At 32.0% G+C, this 21321-nt stretch overlaps 4 protein-coding genes across 4 annotated transcripts in view; 1 reads left to right on the forward strand and 3 right to left on the reverse strand.

Moving 5' to 3' along the window:
• LOC113515382 (uncharacterized) overlaps positions 1-2360 on the reverse strand; it is a 194692-nt gene extending 192332 nt beyond the window's left edge. The window contains exon 1 of the mRNA XM_026899567.3: positions 1958-2360. Coding sequence (XP_026755368.2) covers positions 1958-2063 — 106 coding nt within the window. The 5' untranslated portion in view covers positions 2064-2360. The remainder of the gene's footprint in view (positions 1-1957) is intronic.
• A 123-nt stretch (positions 2361-2483) lies between these two features.
• On the reverse strand, positions 2484-4712 carry LOC113515647 (putative malate dehydrogenase 1B). Its single transcript, XM_031912370.2, has 5 exons — positions 4490-4712; positions 3632-4188; positions 3091-3562; positions 2894-3011; positions 2484-2805 (listed from the first exon to the last, which is right to left on the reverse strand). The coding sequence occupies exons 1-5, from the start codon at positions 4625-4627 to the stop codon at positions 2615-2617; spliced, it is 1476 nt and encodes a 491-aa protein (XP_031768230.2). The 5' UTR covers positions 4628-4712; the 3' UTR covers positions 2484-2614.
• Positions 4713-5199: 487 nt separating this feature from the next.
• LOC113515524 (ribonuclease P protein subunit p30) lies at positions 5200-6257 on the forward strand. Its single transcript, XM_026899770.3, has one exon. The coding sequence runs from the start codon at positions 5472-5474 to the stop codon at positions 6255-6257; it is 786 nt and encodes a 261-aa protein (XP_026755571.2). The 5' UTR covers positions 5200-5471.
• The window catches only part of LOC113515513 (protein Lilipod), a 32295-nt gene continuing 17225 nt past the window's right edge, over positions 6252-21321 (reverse strand). Inside the window, exons 6-10 of the mRNA XM_026899753.3 lie at positions 20460-20659; positions 13665-13826; positions 10820-11051; positions 9942-10098; positions 6252-6652 (exon numbers count right to left, since the gene is read on the reverse strand). Of these exons, the coding sequence (XP_026755554.2) occupies positions 6496-6652; positions 9942-10098; positions 10820-11051; positions 13665-13826; positions 20460-20659 (908 nt within the window). The 3' untranslated portion in view covers positions 6252-6495. The remainder of the gene's footprint in view (positions 6653-9941; positions 10099-10819; positions 11052-13664; positions 13827-20459; positions 20660-21321) is intronic.

The raw sequence follows: 21321 nt of genomic DNA on the forward strand, positions 1-21321 counted from the left end.
TTCCTGTGTACCCAGTAAATTCACCCCATATCCCACCCTTCAAACCGAAACACAGACATGCAAACACAACTGCTTCATGGTTGAAACACGAATGGGACAGAGGTACCCAAGCAATCGACTTTTGTACAAAGTCTCCCTCTGGTATATATTAATACCAATGCAATAGAAGCCAAATCAACTTTAAAATTTTTGTTACCTGTCTGTATGTTTGTTTTTACATCACACACAAGCCACTGGACCAAATAGGATGTGACTTATGTTGATGTCACAATCATGTTTCTGAAGGTGTAACTTAAAACCTGCTATATGTTTTATCTTGATATGACAGCTAGAAGTGGTCTGTTTTTTGGTTTTCCTACTTTTAAATCCCATGTGACCGAAGTAGCAGATAATAAGCTAGTAAATATATATATATATATATTTTACAATATAAGGGCAAATAAACATACAGCTCACTTGATGTCAAGTGATTACCACCATCCATAATGAATGATTATAGGACATCAGAGAAATTGCAGGTGTGTTGCCAGTCTTTTAGAAATGATAATGCTTTTTTCTTAAAAGTTTCAATGTGGTATCTGTGTAGACTATTGCTGATGAGAGTTAGTTACATACTTTTTGCATGGAAGAAAAAACTTACAGAGATGCATGGTGGAGGACCGTCACCCATCCAGATGGTTGAGATGAAAGCTTGTGGTGGGTATAACTCTTTATCATATCCATGTATTAAAAATATTTATAACCCATTTTTTATTAGTGTTTATAAACATATACATAACAATATCTTATTGCTATATGCAAATCTTTCCCTATAAGAAGAGAATATTAGCCTGCTATTAGTATGCTGATAAAACTAGGAATGGAACTAGCCAGTTAAATTATATGAAACACAAAATACCCTGTCTGATCAACTCACACTTAGAAGCCCATAGAATCAATTGTAGTTAATTCTTGATTTTATAATAAGTGGTTCACTGTCAATATTGTTGGCAATGGGACTGCTATCCCTCTTGACTAAAAATCCCGTCAAAAATATGAATCAATTATCCATACTACTAGACCTTCTTAGTTTGGGAATACATAGTGCTATGTGATATATTCAATTACAGATTTTACTCTTTATATAACTTAAAAAATATTATTTTATAAACAAACCATCAGCATAATATTAAAGATATCTATATAATGCTTCAAATTATGTTAATATCATGTAGTATTTTTTTAATTGATCATGTCTATTTCTAAACAAACATATATAATAAGATATTTAAATAGTTAAAACTGTAAAAAAAAAAATAAAGAAATTAAAAAACACCATTACAGACATGCACATGCAGTTTATTTTCAGTTAAAAATACATTTATAATCAATTATTTTTCAATTCTTGAATAAATAAATACTGCATATTATTACATATTAAGCTCACATTGACTGAATATTAAACAAGCATAAATATTAAATATATTTGTGTTATCAAGTTTGCTTATGATAATACAAATATAGTAACGTATATAAAAATAGTGCAATTTCATTTAAAAGGTATTAAAATATAATAAATTGATCCATTAACATAAACAAAATAAAAATCTCAACTAGCATTCTTGTTGACAATCAGAATTTGGTCCGTAGGTACTTTTTTCCAAAGGTACTAAAGTAACTACTTTTAAACAATTAGCATAAAAAATAAATGATTAAGTTTATTTACATAATAAAGCACTAATTAAATCAGATTTTATAAATGAAGTATGTGTAAATATTAATTTAACAATAACAGAAAAAAGAAGATAATTTTAAAAGTTATTTAATCAAAACAAACATTGTCAAGCACATGTAATGTAAATAAGGTGTTAAAAATTAAGAATTTTACACAAAAATAAGGAATAGGGCGTGCTTAGTGCATGCAGTGTTAGTAAGCGACGGAGTAACGTCGTAGGTGGCAAGGTTCTTCTCCTCTCACCTTGCGGATACGGCGGCGTAGACTCCAGGGGTGACGCCACAACCGCCACCAGCTGCGCCACGGCCTCCATGGCGCACAGCACGCCCCACATGTCCCACAACCACATCACAACACTACACTATCTCATTATTGGCACAACATTCACACAACTTAACCAATATGAACACCTAACTATGCTAATAACTGCTATTGGCACAATCATGCTTTGGAAAAATTCATACTGCAATATGAATGTATTTCTGCCTAACGAATACAATATATCACATCATTACTGGTATTCCTTTTTTAACGTAAAACTAGACGAGTGTTATTAAAACAAAGACAATCGTTGCACGTCATAACATTCCTCCGCAAAACACAAAAATACACCTACAGAGTCTACTTCAGTACTAGTGTCGTTTTTTTTTTTTTTTTAGTACGTTTGTTCCGTTTGGAACAGGCTAAGGTCGGAGACCATGCTGCCTAGTCTTCAAAAAGATAAATTGTCTGGAATACTAGTGTCGTGCCGCATTCGTTGAATCGTTGATGTTATGAGCAGCGTTCAGAAATGGATGACTATCGAAACAAGTGAATCGATTTAGCTTAAAAACAATCGACTCTAATAAATATTAAAAAACATTACCAAACTTTTTTTAAATATTTTTGTTTGCATGGATATTAATAATAAGGAATAAATTTAGGTAATTCCATTTTATTCAAATTCATCACGATTTCAGCCATTTGCTGTAAATATTGTATATTCATTTCCGGATCTCTAGGTAACATATAATCAGCTGCTGGAGTCCATTCGCCATCTACAAAGTGAGCAGGTTGTGAAAATGCACCATTAAATGTTAATCCAAATGACCCTGCAAACATGTAAATTATAAAAGAATGAATTAATAATCTATATTTAAGAATAACAGTATATTCATGAAATAATATAAGAAAACGCACCGTTACAACGGATACCTAAGTTAATTGTATTAGTATGGTCGCTGTTGAACAACCATAACTTGATTACATTCAAAACGGATATGGCTTTATTTATAGATTGAGTTTTCGTCGTTTTTGCCTGAAAATAATTTATTAAATTATACGCCATTTTTACTTAAAATTAACATTTGTAATACTTAATAAAAAAAGAAGGAAACCTTATTAATAGCGACTTTTGTCCATAAAGATTTATCAAAATAAAGTAAATATTCCATTGTACGCATTTCTGGTGTAAGTGTTCCGATATTCAAAGTAGATTTTTTTACTTTTATATATCTATCATAGGGTGTAAAAGTATTATATTTATGTATAGTAGTCCTAATATCTACTAAATGGTTGATGCCGACAAAGCCCCAAACAGGAGGGCAAAACATTGTTCTTAAGGACACTTCAGTTATCTCCGCAACGATTGGTGAAATTTCTAATCCAAGATCGGATGTAGCCACAACAATATTATTTTTATTGATGTCGGTTACCGAATTCATTAAAACTGTGGCATTATAACAAGCCGGTCCTAAATTAGGAAGTAGGATATAAATTTTTCGTGAAGCAGAAGCATTTATTTTTAAGGCTATCTTCTGCATTATTTTTTTATTAGCATGAATCCAGTCCCCAATGGATGCTTCCGGGCTGTAAACAGTAAATTTGTTAAAGTTAACCGTAACTTATAACTTATAATTTCACAAAAATTGAACTTACTCAAAAGGCACATGATCTAAAATTATGAATAAATCCGAATGCGTTAATGCTACACCAATTTTTTCTATGAATTTCACTACTTTTCCAGGATAATTAGTACCGATGTAACTACATTCTTGCTCTATGAATTCCATGCTTCCTTTCCTTTCTTTGTCATGGATGTATATTTTAGAAATAGTTTTTTCTCCGTGTGTCATATCTAATAACCCTGATATTAAATGCATAGTTAAGGGATATCCAGCCCCTGATATACACACAACAAAGTTTGTTTTAGGCGACTTTTCTATAATTTCCTCTTTTGAGTCCGAAATATAACAGACACTTTGTGTATCGCATTTAATTTTTTTCTGATACTGTTTATAATTTTTTATTAATCCTTCAAATTTTTCGGAAGCAAGAAAAACATCAAATTTATAATACGAATGACAGTACTCCAAAAATTCTGAAGCTCCACCAATATAATAGGGCTTGCTACCTTTACATAATAATTCCTTCCAAATTAATGGGGATCCTTTGTGATGCCATTTATGTTTTTGATTTATTTTGTATAACCACATCTATATAAATAAATATAATCTTAATTAATACCCAATGCCCAATCTTAATAAGTGTGATTATATAATATAGACACTATGATGATATTTTATTTGCCCTCTATGTAAAAATACAAATAAAATTTGCGCCATATCGTCAAAATTAATCAAAAGTATGGTTCCATACTTTCAATTTTCTTCTTTTGACAAGTTAAATAAAAATAGTACGAAACCAAATAAATTTAAGTTAATATAATATTTATAATAATGTTATGCTAATAACATACACCTAAACTATCTATAGAATTCTTAAAAGTAAACTAACATTCCATTCCAATACTGGTTTTTCGATGCGTTCATAACAAAAATTTGGCAAATTTTTCATAAGGTGATCAGCTACTAAACATACTTCCGCAAATATAACACACTGAGAATCTCCAGCAATAATAATCCGTACAACCATTTTATATAATTTTTCTTAATAAAATATTGCTATTCTCGTGCAAAATAAAGATGCCTTTTAAAATTTCGAATACAATTTTTGTACTGACAAGTAATAACAAATGGCATTATTTAATTGCAGTGGTGGTAACCATAGCTTTGATATTTTTTTCTATTTTTTATGCCTTATTTTTTTAATTCTGTAGACGAAAAAAGAAACGTGTTGTGGAAAATAGAGATAATTATGAAAAAATGTTTTTAACAAGTTATAATCATCTAATAATGAATTTTATGATACATTTTAAAAACAATTACACTTAATTTTTACGTAGCACTAGTAATTGTCCGTGTAGTCCCGGGATAGAATAGGCCACCCCTTCCTTTCCTGTGTTGTAACAGGCAACTAAAAGAATTTAATGATAGAGGGCTTATGAGGAAAGCTTATGTTCAACAGTGGACAGTTAACAGCTGAAATGATGATGACTAGACTAGCAATTATATGAAATGAATCGTTGATTTACAAAATATTGCAATTTTAACATGATTTTTGAACGAAATGTTAAACTGACAGCTGCAGACAAAATAGACACTTGTCTGTAACTGTCAGTGTCCTGTGTCACTCCATCAATATAACTATATTTGTTAGCGATATCTTAGTGCACCGATCATTAGTGTTTATAGGTTATCCAAAATTTACTTACTTGATATTGCCATTAGTTTTATAAACCAAAACATAATTAATTAAACCGTGAACAGTATTAGTTAAATAATACTTCTATTCGAATCGACCTTACTCTAATCGTTTAATCTATCCAAAAAAAATTTGTACGTCGAGGGTTGTGTCAATACATGAACAATTTATCATAATGGCATGTCAAAATTGGGGATTTTGTGATTTATCTGTTAACAAATCTTATGACCTTACAAAATTAAGTGTGATAGAGAAACTGGGATTTAACACAATAGCAATAAATACACTTGTGGAAGAAACTGGTGATGAACCCAAGAAAAAGAAAAAAAAAGGGGACATGAAAGAAAAGAAAGATTCTATACCTTCCCCCATCGAAATTCCAAAAGAAGTACAAGCTAACACAAAATTAAACATTCTTCAAAGATTAACAATAGAATTTTCAGATTCTAGTATAGCACACAAAATGAATCAATCTGAAAATTTAAAAAAATATGACATTATTGCTGTGATACCTAAAACATTACAAGCTTTTCAGTATGCATGTGGAACTATGGATATTGATGTTATAACTTTCGAACCAGAGTGTAGAATTCCTTTCAAAATGAGCCGTAAATTGTACAGACAGGCTATAGAAAGAGGCATTTTCTTTGAACTCATGTACTCACCAGCAATCAGGGATTCAACATCCAGGAAGAATATAATAAGCACTGCCCATATGTATCATGCTATTGGAAAATCAAAAAACATAATTTTATCTAGTGGTGCTGAACAGCCTATTCATATTCGAGATGTGCATGATGTAATTAATCTAGGATTTATTTTGGGTCTTAATAGTAATGAAAGCCTAGAAGCAGTAAGGAATAATGCTAGAAGGTTAATCCTGAAATCGATAGGGAGACAATGTGGTAAACACTTTATTATAATAACAAAAGATAGTGACAATAAAATATCTGAATCATAATTTGTGTTTTATTACTTATTTGAATATAAAAACTAATCATAAATCTAAATATTTACTTATAACACAAATATAAAATTAAAAATGAAAATCACAGATAAAAAGCTGGCAATAATCACTTTATAATGGCCATTTTAATATTAGACAATTATAGATTTACAATTAAAACATTAAAAAGGTACAAAATTACAATAGCATTCATTATCACAATATTTGTCTTCATCTTTCAAATACTTAGTTGTTATTTTGATTTTAAATGCTGCTCTGTCTTGTCTTTGTGTATTGTCTTTTCGGCATTCAGAGTTTTCTCAGCTGATACTTGACTGCAGTTAGCGATAAACGATACATTCATATGAGTTTTATCTTCAATTACAAATAAATCCATTATCCACTTGAATCTGAATAAAAAATAAAATAAATTATTTTTTCTAATAATAAACATTTAAAACTAATGAGACTGAATACTGCTGCATTATAAAGAAAAAAAAAGCATAAAAGATTAGAAAAGCAATGAAATTAGTAAGCTGATGATGAAAGCAAGCTAAACAAATAATAATGACATTTCAAGCATTGTGCATTAATATAACTGAGAGGATATTTATATAGCTTATATACATAATAGGCCATCAACAATGATAGTTAACTAAAATTTTACATCAAAACTATCAGATAACAATTTACATGTAAGGGATATAAATGAAAACCTCCAATTCAATTTTTATGTATATTATTTCAAATGCAATCTCAACATTTGGTACAAGATAATATAAAATGTATAAAATCTGCACACAGAATATTATGTTCACAAATCAAATTCACACAGAATACAAGCCGAACCTTATATTTGATAGCTCTAGGTACTAGTCAGAACATATATATCATACATATTATCTAACTTAATTTTCGTAATAGCATATAATATGTCCGATAGCACCATTTGGCTATACATATCAGTACCAGTGTACAATAATCAGAATATCCTAACAGGGCTACATGCATATTTATAATAAAAATAGTATATGTGCACATTAGTAATGATAGCAGATGAATTATACTAAATGTTAATTGTACATGAATCTTAACAAATCAATCAATCGATCAACGCTCATAATCTAAGTTACTACAAAACTGTTTAACCTGCGTACAACATAAGAGAACCATTACGACTAGAAAATAAGTAAAATAGCCTCAAACCAAATGGAACAAAAGTTTTCATTTTCTTCTTGCAAACACAGGTAAAAACTGGAAATCTTTATTGAGCAACAAACTAATGCTCTATATGCCTAGGTTATTTTAGGTTAAAAACAGTCTTACTATGTCTTTTATGATTATATAAGAGCATTATCAAGCAAATGTCGCTTGACTACAAAGATAAAATAAAAAAAATTGTGGTTTAACATCATAATAAAATCACAATATGCTTACAATAGGACACCACAAAAATTATATTATTAATGTCATGGCATATTTATAACTGTTACAAATAAATTCTATTCTGAATTAAATTTACCAATCTCATACATTTAACAAAATAAATATGACAATTCTCAGAGTCTAATAATAACATTAACAAATTCAGTCTCATTAGTCGTAAAATAATTTAAATTTTATCTCTAATGATAATATGAGTCTTTCCTCAAGAACTTTTACTAATAATAATAATGAATATGACACAATAACTAAGAATTAATTTTGTCAATTTGTGAAATAATTCATGAATAATAATAATTATAACTACCTAATAAGGAAACGACATAAATGCATTGGGTATTATTCTATTTTAATTACAATTTCATTAATCGAAAGAAATTTCCTATTGTACTATTTTTAGATATAATTTGTAACATAAAGTTATTAAAGCGGATATAAATTATAAATTAAAATAACAAGAAAACAAAATAAGTACATGTTAAAATGATAATTTCCACTTATAAGGGGGCATTTCTTTTTAAATTATTAAATAACGACAATCTCAATGGCTAACATATAAGGCCATGATAATATTTTAATATTTACTTCATATTACAATTTCAGTCCATACATTATAAAAACAGAGTAAATGCTGATAAACATTTTAACAACATAGTATCAAAATACCATTTACTCTTGAAACGCACACAGCTACATATCACTAATTTCCTTTGAATACAATCAAAGTTAATTTTAATGACACATTTTAGGAAACTGAATCTGCCAAATACTAAAACAAACAAGCGAAACAAAAGTAAATTAACCTATTAACATTTCTTAGTACCTAATTAAAATAGATAGACAAGTAAGCTAGTGTGTTTACTTAGACTGTGATGACAGACGTTAAACACACTGGTTAAATATACCCTTATAGCTTAACCGACAGTATAAATATTTAAGAGTCTTCATATCAACACGTGGCATCTTCGGAGTTACTAATCTATCAGTTTTCAAAACATTTGAAAAAAAATCGACACATCTGATAGCATACTGAAACGTCAATCTTTCATATTTTGATTCTTATGTTATTAAATTTTTTTTTATGACAATCCGAATTTTCAGTGATAGCTCAATAAGAACCTTTGTCTGATTAGTATTTAAATACTCTAAAAGAGTACTTTTGCAATTATTAAATATAAGAATATTGTTAAAGTATTTTTAAAAATTGACAAATAATAATTAAGTATTGCCACAATTCGGTGTAAACACTAGTGTTGGATATACTTGTCAAAATATGTCAGTACACATTTTGTAAAATCAAAAATGTTATATTTGTATTTCATTTGTAGGATTAATATTATAGGATAATGTAATAATACATTTTGTATAAATTAAATACAGATAATATTCATATTTATAGATTATAATGTTCCTTGTACACTAGGTGTCAAGTCATATAGGGAGGTGAAAAATATGGCATGGGATAGAGTTGGCTGGAAGAAAATGCATGAATTAGTTACACCGACAAAAAGAAACTCTTAAATAAAAAGAAAGAAATGTTCCTTGTACATAGAGGTTATTTTAGGATTTAATAGTCTTCTACACTTTCAAGAGTCTTATTTAACAATACGAATAATCTATATATAAAAGATATTAGGGCAAAAAATATGGGTATTTACTAGATGATCAGAAGTTAAATAAAGAATAAAATGACATAGCAGAATTACGAATGCGCCTTTAAAATAATTACATGGTATCGTTATCGTAAGTACATTGAACTTTGAAATGAATATAAAGAAATTGAATCTTCTAGAATTACTTTTGTATCGACTGAACAATGACATTGTTAGTTACAAAATATAGATGTATCAATTGTTAAAAAGTTTATTTATATATGCACATGGATGAATAACGTATTCATATATTTGGCTATTTATCAATTGATCATGAATTTGGTAGGTAGTAATAGGTTCTTCTAATTTACTGTAAACAATATAAATTATTTTTTAAAGTCAAGTTTATGACATTTGTGTCAAGTTGTGTGCGATAGTCAATTATAATGAAGACGCATTCATATCGCACGCAATGTCCTTGTACAGCCGTACGCTGATAACGAGTGAACTTGTAATTTGTAATTCATCTACCACCGAACAAGGTTACAAGTGTTACAATAAAACAAAAAGTATTTGGCAGATCAACAGTTTACCTTTGCTGTTGTTGATTTAGTTATTGAGGAAAGACACGCAATGCGCAACCGTTTTCACGTTTTCGACCAACCTGTTGTACAGTTCGCGTCGCACGCTCGCCGTGAACTTGCTGACGAGGCAGAGGGTCACCGTCGCGGCGAACGTCGCGTTGTACACCACTACGAGTTTAAAACTGCCCAGCCACTCGATGCGGCCGAACTCGCCCAGTAAATCAAAGTTCGTTATACCTAGAGACATAATGGTATATTAAATAACAATTATTTGCCAAATTCACTTTTACACAGATGATTGTATCACATGTAATCTGACCTCATCCTCACCTATCATTCGTCATTCGCACCCCGTCAGCGTAAACAGACAGCGCAGGCGGGGTTTCAGTTCTATTTTTATCCATTCATCACTTCGCTTTGTAGAGTTATCATGCCCTTAGCACTTGACTCAAATAGACAATTTTATTATTGAAAAAAAAAACATGTTGGAAATTCAACTGGGATGGTTAAGGCTAGTGTCACATTACTTCTTTGACGATGGAACTCCAATACATCAAAGTGCATATAATTTGCTATTCTCGATCACACTGCACGGAAGATCGGTTATTCCGTCGACGTCGATGGAACACCGAGGAATCCTTGCGCCCGGCGTTTATTTAATCATTAATAGGGTAAAAAAAAATTACGGAGCATAGAGTATGTAGTATAAAGTTAGCCGTGTGGTCACGGCACAAAATAGGCCACACTTTCCTTTCCCGTGGATGTCGTAAGAGCCGACTAAGGGAGGACGACGGATAAGCAGCAGCGTCCCTCTTAAAACATCTCTAAAGCCTAATTGCGGTTGCCAAGCCACCTGCCAAGCGTGGCAATAACTGGCAAAACCCCTCCAAGGGGAGGCTTATTTTCAGCAAAGGACAGTTAAAGTCTAATATGATATCGATGATGAGAGAGTACGTACCTAATATCTTGACGAGCAGCGGCTGCGCAGTGGAGTGCATGAGCAGCAGTGCGCAGAGTGCTATGATGCGCGAGAGCGGCGTGCGGCGCGGCCGCGGCAGCAGGCGCGCGGCGCGGATGGGTGCACTGAGCCCCGTCAGCGACGCCGCCGACAGGTACAGGATCAGCCCCGCCTCCAGCGTCGCGCCCGCCCACCCCAGCTTCGACAACGACGCGATGCCCAGAGAAAATTGCTGAGGACGAACGTGCAGTTTTTACAATTTTCAATCAATCTGAAGACAGAGAACCAATTTGATATTCCGTGTGGTCTCTGCATAGAATAGTCCACCCTTTCCTTTCCCATGGATGTTGCAAGAGGCGACTATTACTACTAGTAAACCGCCCACTCATTGGTCCTATATCCAGCAGTGGACAGTTATCGGCCGATATAGTAAAAATGATTGCTATATCAATGCGATATCTTTATAAAAAATATTGTCTTCAAATTAAATTATCTTATACATTTACCAGCTATTACTCTATTTAACTTTGTCCACGCAAACAATGATTTGTCCATACCAGAATTAAGAGTAGCCTATGGCCTTCTCTATCCCATATAGTAAATTCTTCAAAAAGGGGGTAAAGAGGTTTCTTCAGGGTCGGCAACGCGCGCGTAATACATCTGGTATTGCAGGCATTCATAGGCTACGGTAACCGCTTACCATCAGGTGGGCCGTATGCTTGTTTGCCACCTCAGTGGTATAAAAAAAAATTGGTTATAGCAGTAGGGTGTTAAGAGGTAACAAACTAATAATTTACATTCAGTTGAAGAGTCTAATTTAAGACGACGAAGAACTTAGCAATAAAATATTACGCTTTCGACTACCAAGAATCTGTAGCAAAATAAGCCGATGGTCACAACCTAATGAAAAGTGGCAGTGCCTGCCTACAGACATGAATAATTAAAGATTTGGTCCCAAAAATAAACAGCAACTTCACAAGTTGATAAATAAAATTCAAGCTTAAATAATTAAAAAAGTTTAAAAAGGTATATCAATTATCGTAATTTTTATCATAGATTCTTCTCCAACAACACTGATAGAGTACATACACAAAAATAAACTCTATAGCGATAGTGAAAATAAATAATGACAACCGGTTTAGAATTGTCAAAAATTTAATATATAAATATAAAATTAATGGTATTTTGCGTTGGTTTGGCCATTTGGAGAGGATGGATGAAAGAAGGATTACGAAAGAAATTTATTATCGAACGCGAATGAATGAAGATGACGGTAAGGGCCACCTTAGACTTACGTATATTGACCAAATAGGTGACGTACTGAAGAAGGGGCCAAATTAAAAGTACTAGCACAGATAATATAATACTATACTAGTAACCGGCGAGCGTGTATGAAAAGATTAATGAATGTAGTGTTTTTGCCTATGCTAATGGAAGTCAGACGTGACAAATATGTATGTATGTAAATATAAAATTACCAAAACTTATAAAACCAATTATAAAATATTTATATCATGATAAAAGTTTTATCTTGTCAATTGATAATACTAGATCCCGTTTCATGGCTATTATGGCCCATTATGAAACTTGATAACAAAATAAAAAAAAAAAGCAACCGGATTTAGAGAACACAGCAATTAAAGATTCTAACCAAGTTTGCAATAACATGACATCATATTCAATATAATATTTGTTGTATTTTACTTTTCATATTAACATTTATTGCAAAACAAAACAATTTACGAAGCATTCGTGGAAACAAGTTTCACTTAGTTATTAAAGATAAGAAATACATTTGATAAACATTAGACTTATTAAATAATGATAAACAATTTATCCATATTTTAATATCAATAGAAATTATTTTCTATATCACTAAATGAAAATATACCTATCAATGTGATAGTTTACTTTGTTTAATTTAATTTGTTTAGTTTAATTTAATCAGCTTAATAACAGCATGGCATTTATCATTGCACATATGTATAGATTATAAGTGTACAAATCTTTCAAATCCAAAGTACCATATTACTGTAGTCTAACTATTTATTGTATAACTAGTATTGTAGTTTTTATACATTTTCATCCTAATAATAATGTATTATGAATACACACGTCGTGGCGGCCTTTAATTGAGGCAGCATTTTATAATGTAATCTTTTTATAATATACTTTAAGTAGATATAAATGTATACTTTGTTTGTTGTCCTTAAATAAATAAATAAAAATAATAAAATAAAATAAATAGGTAAATTGAAGTATTCATCGTCGATTAAAAAAAAACCATTCGATGTGATTTCAATTCGATCCCACACGACTGCGTTAAAAATCGGTCTGCAGAGCCAATATATATAACTCTACAATACACCTATAAACGTGCGAAAGTGGCGCACTCTGATAGAGGAGAGGGAATTGTTAGCAACAAGGAAGTCCCCGTTGCTAGCAATATAGGGTATATTGCTAGCAACTGTCAGGTCACTTCTAGAGGGTCTTGGAAACCATTCTTTAATTACTAGTGAATTAATTATGATCAGTTGATTAACCTGACTTAATCCTCACACATCAGCTTTTACTGATTACCCGCCAACTTTAATAGAGTAGATGAGATTACCATTCCATTTCAATACCATAAAAAAGTGCCATAATATCAAGAGTTTCTTGAAAAGAGCAATCGTATTATATGCAGCGTTATTCAATTCAAACTGCTAAATTGATATTTATAACTGATTAACTCGTTAGTCTACAGCACACTACATGAACTAAAAATTTCTGATCTGAGTCCATTAAAAAAAAAAACCAAAAAATCTTTCTTTGTGATATTAGTTGATTGATACGCGATTCTTACCCGTGTGCTAAGTGGCAACGCTTTAATGCCAATCAGCAACTCCAGGATGTTCTGCAGCACCATGAGCACAGTGATGGTGGTGAGTGCGAGCAATAGCAGCATCGCCAGTGGGTACACCACGTTACGTTGCAGCGATGACGTCTTGCGCTGACTCTCCACCTCCTGAAACGGTTTGTAACATGAAAAACTTAAGCATTGTAATATATGCCTATTGTAAACATGAGAAGGTATTACAAACCATGTCATTTTTACAATCGCAATTCATATTCTTTTTAAATATGTTAGGCGATATCTTTCCCAATTCTGAACCGATTTTGATTCTTTTGTAATTGATAAAGTTTATGCAAAAAAGGAAAAAAGAAAATATCACTCCGAAATTTGTGAAACGAAAATATGTAAATAATTATTCAGGTTATAGAGTGAGCTCCCGTATCGAGGCTCTTCCAAGAGACTACAACATGAAGATTTTCAAAAAAGGGGTAAAGAGGTTTCTTCAGAGTCGGCAACAGATGCGTAATATTCGTAGTATTGCAGACGTTCATAGGCTACGGTAACTGCTTGACATCATGTGGGCCGTATGCTTGTTTGCCACTTCAGTGATATAAAATTACAAGTATAGTAACTGAGAAGTGTCAAAATGTTGTAATAAAAATAACGACTATAAGAGGTTTTCAATAAATCGTTTAAAAAATACTTTATTTAAATCGCTGTAGTTATGCGCTCCGGTTTTTAACCACTACCCAACCAAATCAAGAAAATCCTAAATTGATTAATAAATAATTATTTGTACATAAATCAATTTGTCTCATATATATTAAAATAAATTTATCATAATCATAAGAAAACATTTATTTCAACAAGAGTTCAGCTCGCATTTGACCAGTTTTACTTTATATGTATTTAGATTAATTGTAAGATTTATAAAACATTCTAATGCAATATAACATTCTTGTTATTACGTGGTTACCGCTGAAGAGCTCTGTTATTCAAGATTAGTATCGCGATTACATTAAATCAAAAGTGAAATTTTCTTAACTCGTGTCAAGGTATTTCCAAAAGTTACGTCATTGTACATACATATTCAATATATTTTGGAAAGTTTGGCATATAGAAGAAAAATCTATTAAAAAAATAAAATTAAAAGAATTAACATTTTAACTTTTAGATTACGTAACATTTACTAAGAGAAAATAGTTTTTGTTACATGAATGATCCACAATCGTATATAGATAGTGATTAATTTGAAATTAATTGCAAAAGTCAATGCGCATTGACAACATAATTGCATAACAATTGACACACTAAAAATAGACACCTACCTAATCATGACTATAAGTCTTTAATTCATTATAGAATTAAATAATAAACATATGATAAATTGCTATGGAAAAAGAAATATTTAACAATAACTTTAGTAATTTGACTAATTTAAATACGTGACCAAGTGAAAGAATTAGCAATCTGGACTTTAACTTCAATGATAATTGACAATTTAATTAAATAAATATAACTTTAATTTAACTTTTTTATTTAGGTACAGTTTAAGTGTTACCACAAACATGGGCGACACAATATACTCAGTTATTTCCATGATACTGTTCATATCTATAGGCGACTGTTATCACTTTCCATCAGGTGGGCCGTCCAGCTTGTTTTCCATTTTTAGTTGCATAAAATAAAAAAAAAAACTGATAGATTTACATATTTGTTCCACATAGAAAACATCCTAATCGATACAAACAGATTTGTGAATACAAATTGTGTTCTGCGGGGATAATATATTACTAAAATTGTCACTAACGTTGCAAAAAATTTTCACTACTTGAAAATTTGAAAAATGCTTCCTAGTTTTCGAGTTTTTCCTTCAGAACACAATCGAAAATTAAAAACGACAAACTTATAACAAAGCTACGAGTCTCTACTAATACGTGCCAGACACGGCATTGCTTTAATCGTATTAAGATATCGTCAGCACAGTTTATTGAACTACTCTCGGATATTTATTAAAAATATCACTATTGTTATCACGAAAGAGATGACGACGAGAAGCAACCGTGATACGTGGGTGCACGCGAGCGTGTTCGTTTTACGTGCAAGGTCACGGTATATTCGGAATACATCTACTGACGGAAATGCAAATAAACATTCTTTTTGTTTACATATTTGCATTTACCTATTTTTATTAACTGTAATCGCGTCGCTTTAAGACTCGATCGTGAATTTAAATATACGCCATATACATATAAATATATAGTTATTTCATTTAAATTTACCTATTATACTTGTATGACATTGCGGGCCCTCTATTTAGTACGCAAACAAGCGCATATCACTTTCGTTATTATTAGCAGATATTACTTGCTATAATTATGCGTACTTGAAATCTGGCACAGTTGTAGATGTAATTTGCCCTTAAGGCCAAGCTAAAGGAATTAAAAATAGAACAATATTATAATTGGATAGTAACTACCTATATGTATTTAATTAATAATGTATCTGTAACATGACATGACTTGACATTATATACAAATGGCCCCTGAATTCCGATGTTTTGGACATTATATATTTTGTAATGGACTAAAATGTGAAAAATTTAATAATAAAAACTGCTCGTATTTTCCGATTATGAAAACAAAAGGGTAATGTATTTCAAAAACAATTTTTATTTTGTTCGCATAAAATATAGCCAGTCGCACGAACTAGAGTAACGAATAAATAAAACTACATTTTATCAAAATCGGATGACTACGAACTACGATGGAATGTACATGAATATGGAAGAGAGATTATTAGTAAAGGCAAACAATATCCCCATCGCTAACAATATATCGTGAATTTACTGGATACAGAGGAATAACACCTGAGTCCTCAGGAATGGCAACGCATGGGAGGTATCATGGGCGAAACAGTATACTCTGTTATGTACATGGTACTGCTCATGTCTGTAGGCGACGGTTACCACTTTCCATCAGGTGGGCCGTCAGCTTGTTTGCCATTCTAAGTTGTATAAAAAAAATCCTGTTACGTCAACCTCGATAAAATATGAGTAGGTACTATTAAAAATATAAAAAGAAGAAAAACGAGACAAAGAAATTTATTGTTAACTGTTGAACATAAGGCGCCTGCATCCATCGACTAAATATTTTTGAAGTCACCATTGTTCTTCTGGGCATATAAAGTAGTTTTGAGTTTTATCAAACAGCTAAAACTCCGTATATACCGAATTATACCAAAGATAAAAAAAAAAAAATACTTTTCAATAGCCATACTTAATCAATCACTATTAACTACCAGACTCAAAAACTTTCATTTTCATAACGTGTACGTAACCTGAATATCATGTGTGAATTTTAGATCATTTTCATTGTATACTTTACTTCATGCTTTGTATAATTTAAAATACGCAAATGTCCTACCTTATCGCTGCTTTTTAGAGCATGAATAACTACAGCGTAAATTAACACCTATCGCGTAACAAATTGAATTAAAAACAATTTTTCTTAAATTGTCACGTACCTATACGAAAATATATTACGTGTCTACAGATAACATGCATTCGATTTTATTTTTAGAATTATATCGTACAGAAAATATAACAAAGAATACGAGTAGACATAAACGAGAAAAAACCGACACAATAGCGACGGTTTTTTCTTCGAGGGATTTCTTCTAGTGATCAAACTTTAGAGTTACTGAGAGACATAGTACGTCTTCTCTTCTCATTTAAGAGTTTTCTCTTGTCGGGGCAATTAATTAATACATTCTCTTCTAGCTAGCTCTCTTCCAGGTCATATCTTTAATCTCCCTATACGACATGACACCTAGTTTTTCCTTTATCTGTCCCATGTAGTTATTCCTTAGTCTTCCTCTTTGGCCATGTCGTTTAAGATGGCCCAGCATTTTGCTTCTTCTATTCTCTCTATATATAGAGAATAATACGTAGACGTCTTAAAATAAAATAAAACAAATATGTTTACGACGATAATCATATTTTGATATTTAAAGGCATTTGTCGGCTGTTGTTTTTGTAGTGGACGCACTTTACGATAGGCTCGCATTTCTCCGAGTATACACGATATAAATTCAACGAAGCAGGGGCGAGCCTATTGCATTCACCAGTTGTTTGAAATTAAAAATTTACAGGTGTAGATAATATGGTAATAGATATCCAAATAGAGAATCGTAAGTATAATATGTACCTATTTTTTTTAATGGGTGAAAATGGTATGGTAACCCCGCCTGCGCTAACGGGATACGCTGGCGGAGCACCAGTTAAGGGTGATAGATGAGAATGAAAACAGGCCAGTTAGCCCATCATGATTAATTCATCAGGAATCAACCATGATAGTTTCTAGGGAGAACCGCGAGGAGGTCGACCTGGTTGGGTACATTGCTAGCAATGGAATTCTCAGTCTCCATTACTAACAATTCCTTCCCCGCAGAGTTATGTACCTATATTTTATCTTTAAACACATAGGTGCATAGATTACCAAGCTAATGCACGACATGAAACAGAAAGTAATGCCAAGATCACCACGTGGAATAATTATTCACATCAGTAAAAATGTGCCAATGATCTTATATATACAGAGATTGTATTGTGTACCTATATATACCTATCTACGTTGCAATAAAATTTTAAGAAACTATATTTTTAAAATGGTTGACATGATACTAAACCACTATTCTTCCATCATTATAACCATTATACTTATAACACAAATGAACAAAATTACAAAGATTAAAATTATATTTTTCCCAGTATAGAGTAAATATATGTACATATTTGTTTAGTCAAATAACCTTGTTAACTGTAGAAGGTTGGACGTGAAGTAAGCTTATATTTACACTAGAATTTCCTGATTTCTGAAGCGATGCGATCTATACTTATTGAATGTGCACTGCGTCATAAAAAATTTTGATTATAACCCGGGTTTTTGTAAGATTTTAGAGTTAAGCATCACACCGCTATCAACAAACACTATCAGTATCTTAATAAACTTATTACGTTTGTCGTTGCTAGCTTGTGTGAAGCGAGGCGTGACCGTGCGACGTTAGGCACCACACTCATCCTGAAGATGACTTCCGTGTGAGGTTGAAACAATTGTCGAAAACGACAATTAAAGTAAGTTCATAAAACTTCCGTTATATATATATATATATATATATATATATATATATATATATATATATATATATATATATATATATATTTGAGGGAAGGGACTGTTAGTAATGCGAACTACCAGTCCCATTGCTAACAATATAGTCTATCAGGTCGACCTCCCCGTAGTTCACCTGGAAACCATCGTACTGTTTTGCAGGTGTTTTCTTCATGATGAGTTAACTGACCTGTCCTTTTATTTTGCACCTATCATCCTTCACTAATGCCTCGCCAGCGTATTCCGTTAGCGCATGCAAAGTTACCATTCTATTATCATTATATATATATATATATATATATATATATATATATATATATATATATATAATTTTGAGAAATCAATTAAAAAAATACTCTCCAGTGAGATAAGTAGATTCTGTTTAACAAAAAACACCTACTTCGATCGTGCCAAAACCAGTTTGATTTAAAAACCAAACAACTAAACCGGTTTTAATAAAATTTCTATGGAACCAATATCAAATTATCCTATCAATTAAAAGAAATTTCAAAAAACGTTTTTTAAATGTCAGAGTTCTAAAGTAACAAGCATAAATAAAATACCAAATTGAGAACCACGTCGTTTCTCTGAGTCAGTTAAAAAATACAAAAAAAATAATAAAAATGCCTCGCACACTATTTGAAAAGCTAGACGCGTCGTGTTATTCTGATAGACTATACTTTTTATCGTTTATGGACCCATGTACTTTTGAAAATGATTTTCAGCGTCACTGATAGAACACAATCCTCTTAAAAGGACGCTAATAATTTTAATACATAAATAAACAAAGAGTCCCACAAAAAAAGACTTCAACCGTAACTAAACCAAATGTTTTGATTCAAAAACTAAGCTACAGAATCGATTTTAATAAAATTTCTACGAGACCAATCTGCGAGTCCTTTTAGATAAAAAAAAAAAGAATTTTCTAAATCAGTTAATAATTGAGGGGTTATAAGGAAACAAAAAAAAAATGCCACCGAATTGAGAACTTATTTTTGGAGTTACATTGGACACATTAAGAGAAATTGATAAAATAGAGCAATAGAAGTCAAAACAATAATTTTTAGAATTTTTGTTGGTCCGTCTGTAGTTTATTCCGACATCACGCAAAAATACTGCACTATATTAAATGCGACTTTCAGTTGTTCTTCCTGAAGATCTAACTTAAAATCTGATATATTTTTCATCTTGATACGACATTTTGAAGTGGTCTACTTCATTGGTTTACCTTTTTTTTTATACAACTTAAAATGGCAAACAAGCTGACGGCTCACCTGATGGAAAGTGGTAACTGTCGCCTATAGACATTAACAGTACCATGGGCATAACAGAATATACTGTTTCGCCCATGATACCCCCCATGCGTTGCCATTCCTGAGGAATCAGGTGTTATTTATTCCTCTGTACCCTGTAAATTCACGCCATATCCCACCCTTCATACCGAAACACAGCCATGCAAACACAACTGCTTCACGGTAGAAACACGAATGGGACAGAGGTACCCAAGCAATCGACTTTTGTACAAAGTCTCCCTCTGGTAAACTCCCTCAGGTCTTACCTACTTTTGAAATCCCCGCGTACGAAGACGTGGGCAAAAAATTTATATATACTACACAATACGGTAATAGCTGACCTCTCTCAAAGCGACGACTCGCGCCAATCTATCGTTAAGTCCAGCTTGCAGCGCACCATTCCTCAGTCGCAGTAGTGGCGTCTCCTTATCGTACAACACTGAACCGCTGACGTCTTTTGACATGGACGAGTCCAAGTCTACGGGAGACGAAATGTCCCCGCGGTCTGGGTACATGGGCTCGGGGATTATGTAGCCAGCACCTGTTGAATAGTGTACAATATTATACAATGCCTTAATGGTTAAGGGATGAGCAACAATGACTCTCTTAAAAGATCATCAGAGCCTAACTGCGGTTGCCAATTCGCCTGCCATACGTGGCAAAACCTCTCTTTCAGGGGAGGCTTATGTTGAGCAGTGGACAATCGATAATTCACATGATGCTGATTATACAATGGCAATTTAATTTAAAACTAAGAATGTAGCTTAACAAAAATGTCATAAAAAAACATTACTATAATACTTTAATAATACCGAGAGCAAATATGATGGTTCACCGACTTTCACCTAAAAGAATGCAGCTACTTCATTCTACAAAGTCAAGGTCAAAAAGTTAATCACCGTGGCATCTCCTCTTACACAATTATACCTCTAATAAAGTGGGACAAAGGGGAGAGGTCATTATTAATAATTGGGGGACTCTTTGTTAGTAAACTACAGGTAGTGACGTCACCTAACAGGAATTAAGATCGACTTTCATAGTTTACAAATCATGTTTTGCAAGAATTATTAACCGGCAATTCTAGTACAACTAATTCGATTTCCTTTATAAATGAACAAAACAGGCACGTAATAACCAACTATAACAATTGTATATCTATCTATTGCATATATCTCTTGATTCTGCTTGAAGCTTGAATCTCAA

This window comes from Galleria mellonella, unplaced genomic scaffold (assembly GCF_026898425.1).
Source record: "Galleria mellonella isolate WM207_F2 unplaced genomic scaffold, CSIRO_AGI_GalMel_v1 utg173, whole genome shotgun sequence".
NCBI classification, from domain to species: Eukaryota; Metazoa; Arthropoda; class Insecta; order Lepidoptera; family Pyralidae; genus Galleria; species Galleria mellonella.

Coding starts and splice junctions, on each gene's coding strand:
- LOC113515647 (XM_031912370.2), bottom strand. CDS start 4,627: ATGGTTGTACGGATTATTATTGCTGGAGATTCTCAGTGTGTTATATTT. Junction 3,012..3,090: donor CAAAAGTCGCTATTAATAAG/GTTTCCTTCTTT, acceptor AATTATTTTCAG/GCAAAAACGACGAAAACTCA. Junction 2,806..2,893: donor CTTAGGTATCCGTTGTAACG/GTGCGTTTTCTT, acceptor ACATGTTTGCAG/GGTCATTTGGATTAACATTT.
- LOC113515524 (XM_026899770.3), top strand. CDS start 5,472: ATGGCATGTCAAAATTGGGGATTTTGTGATTTATCTGTTAACAAATCT.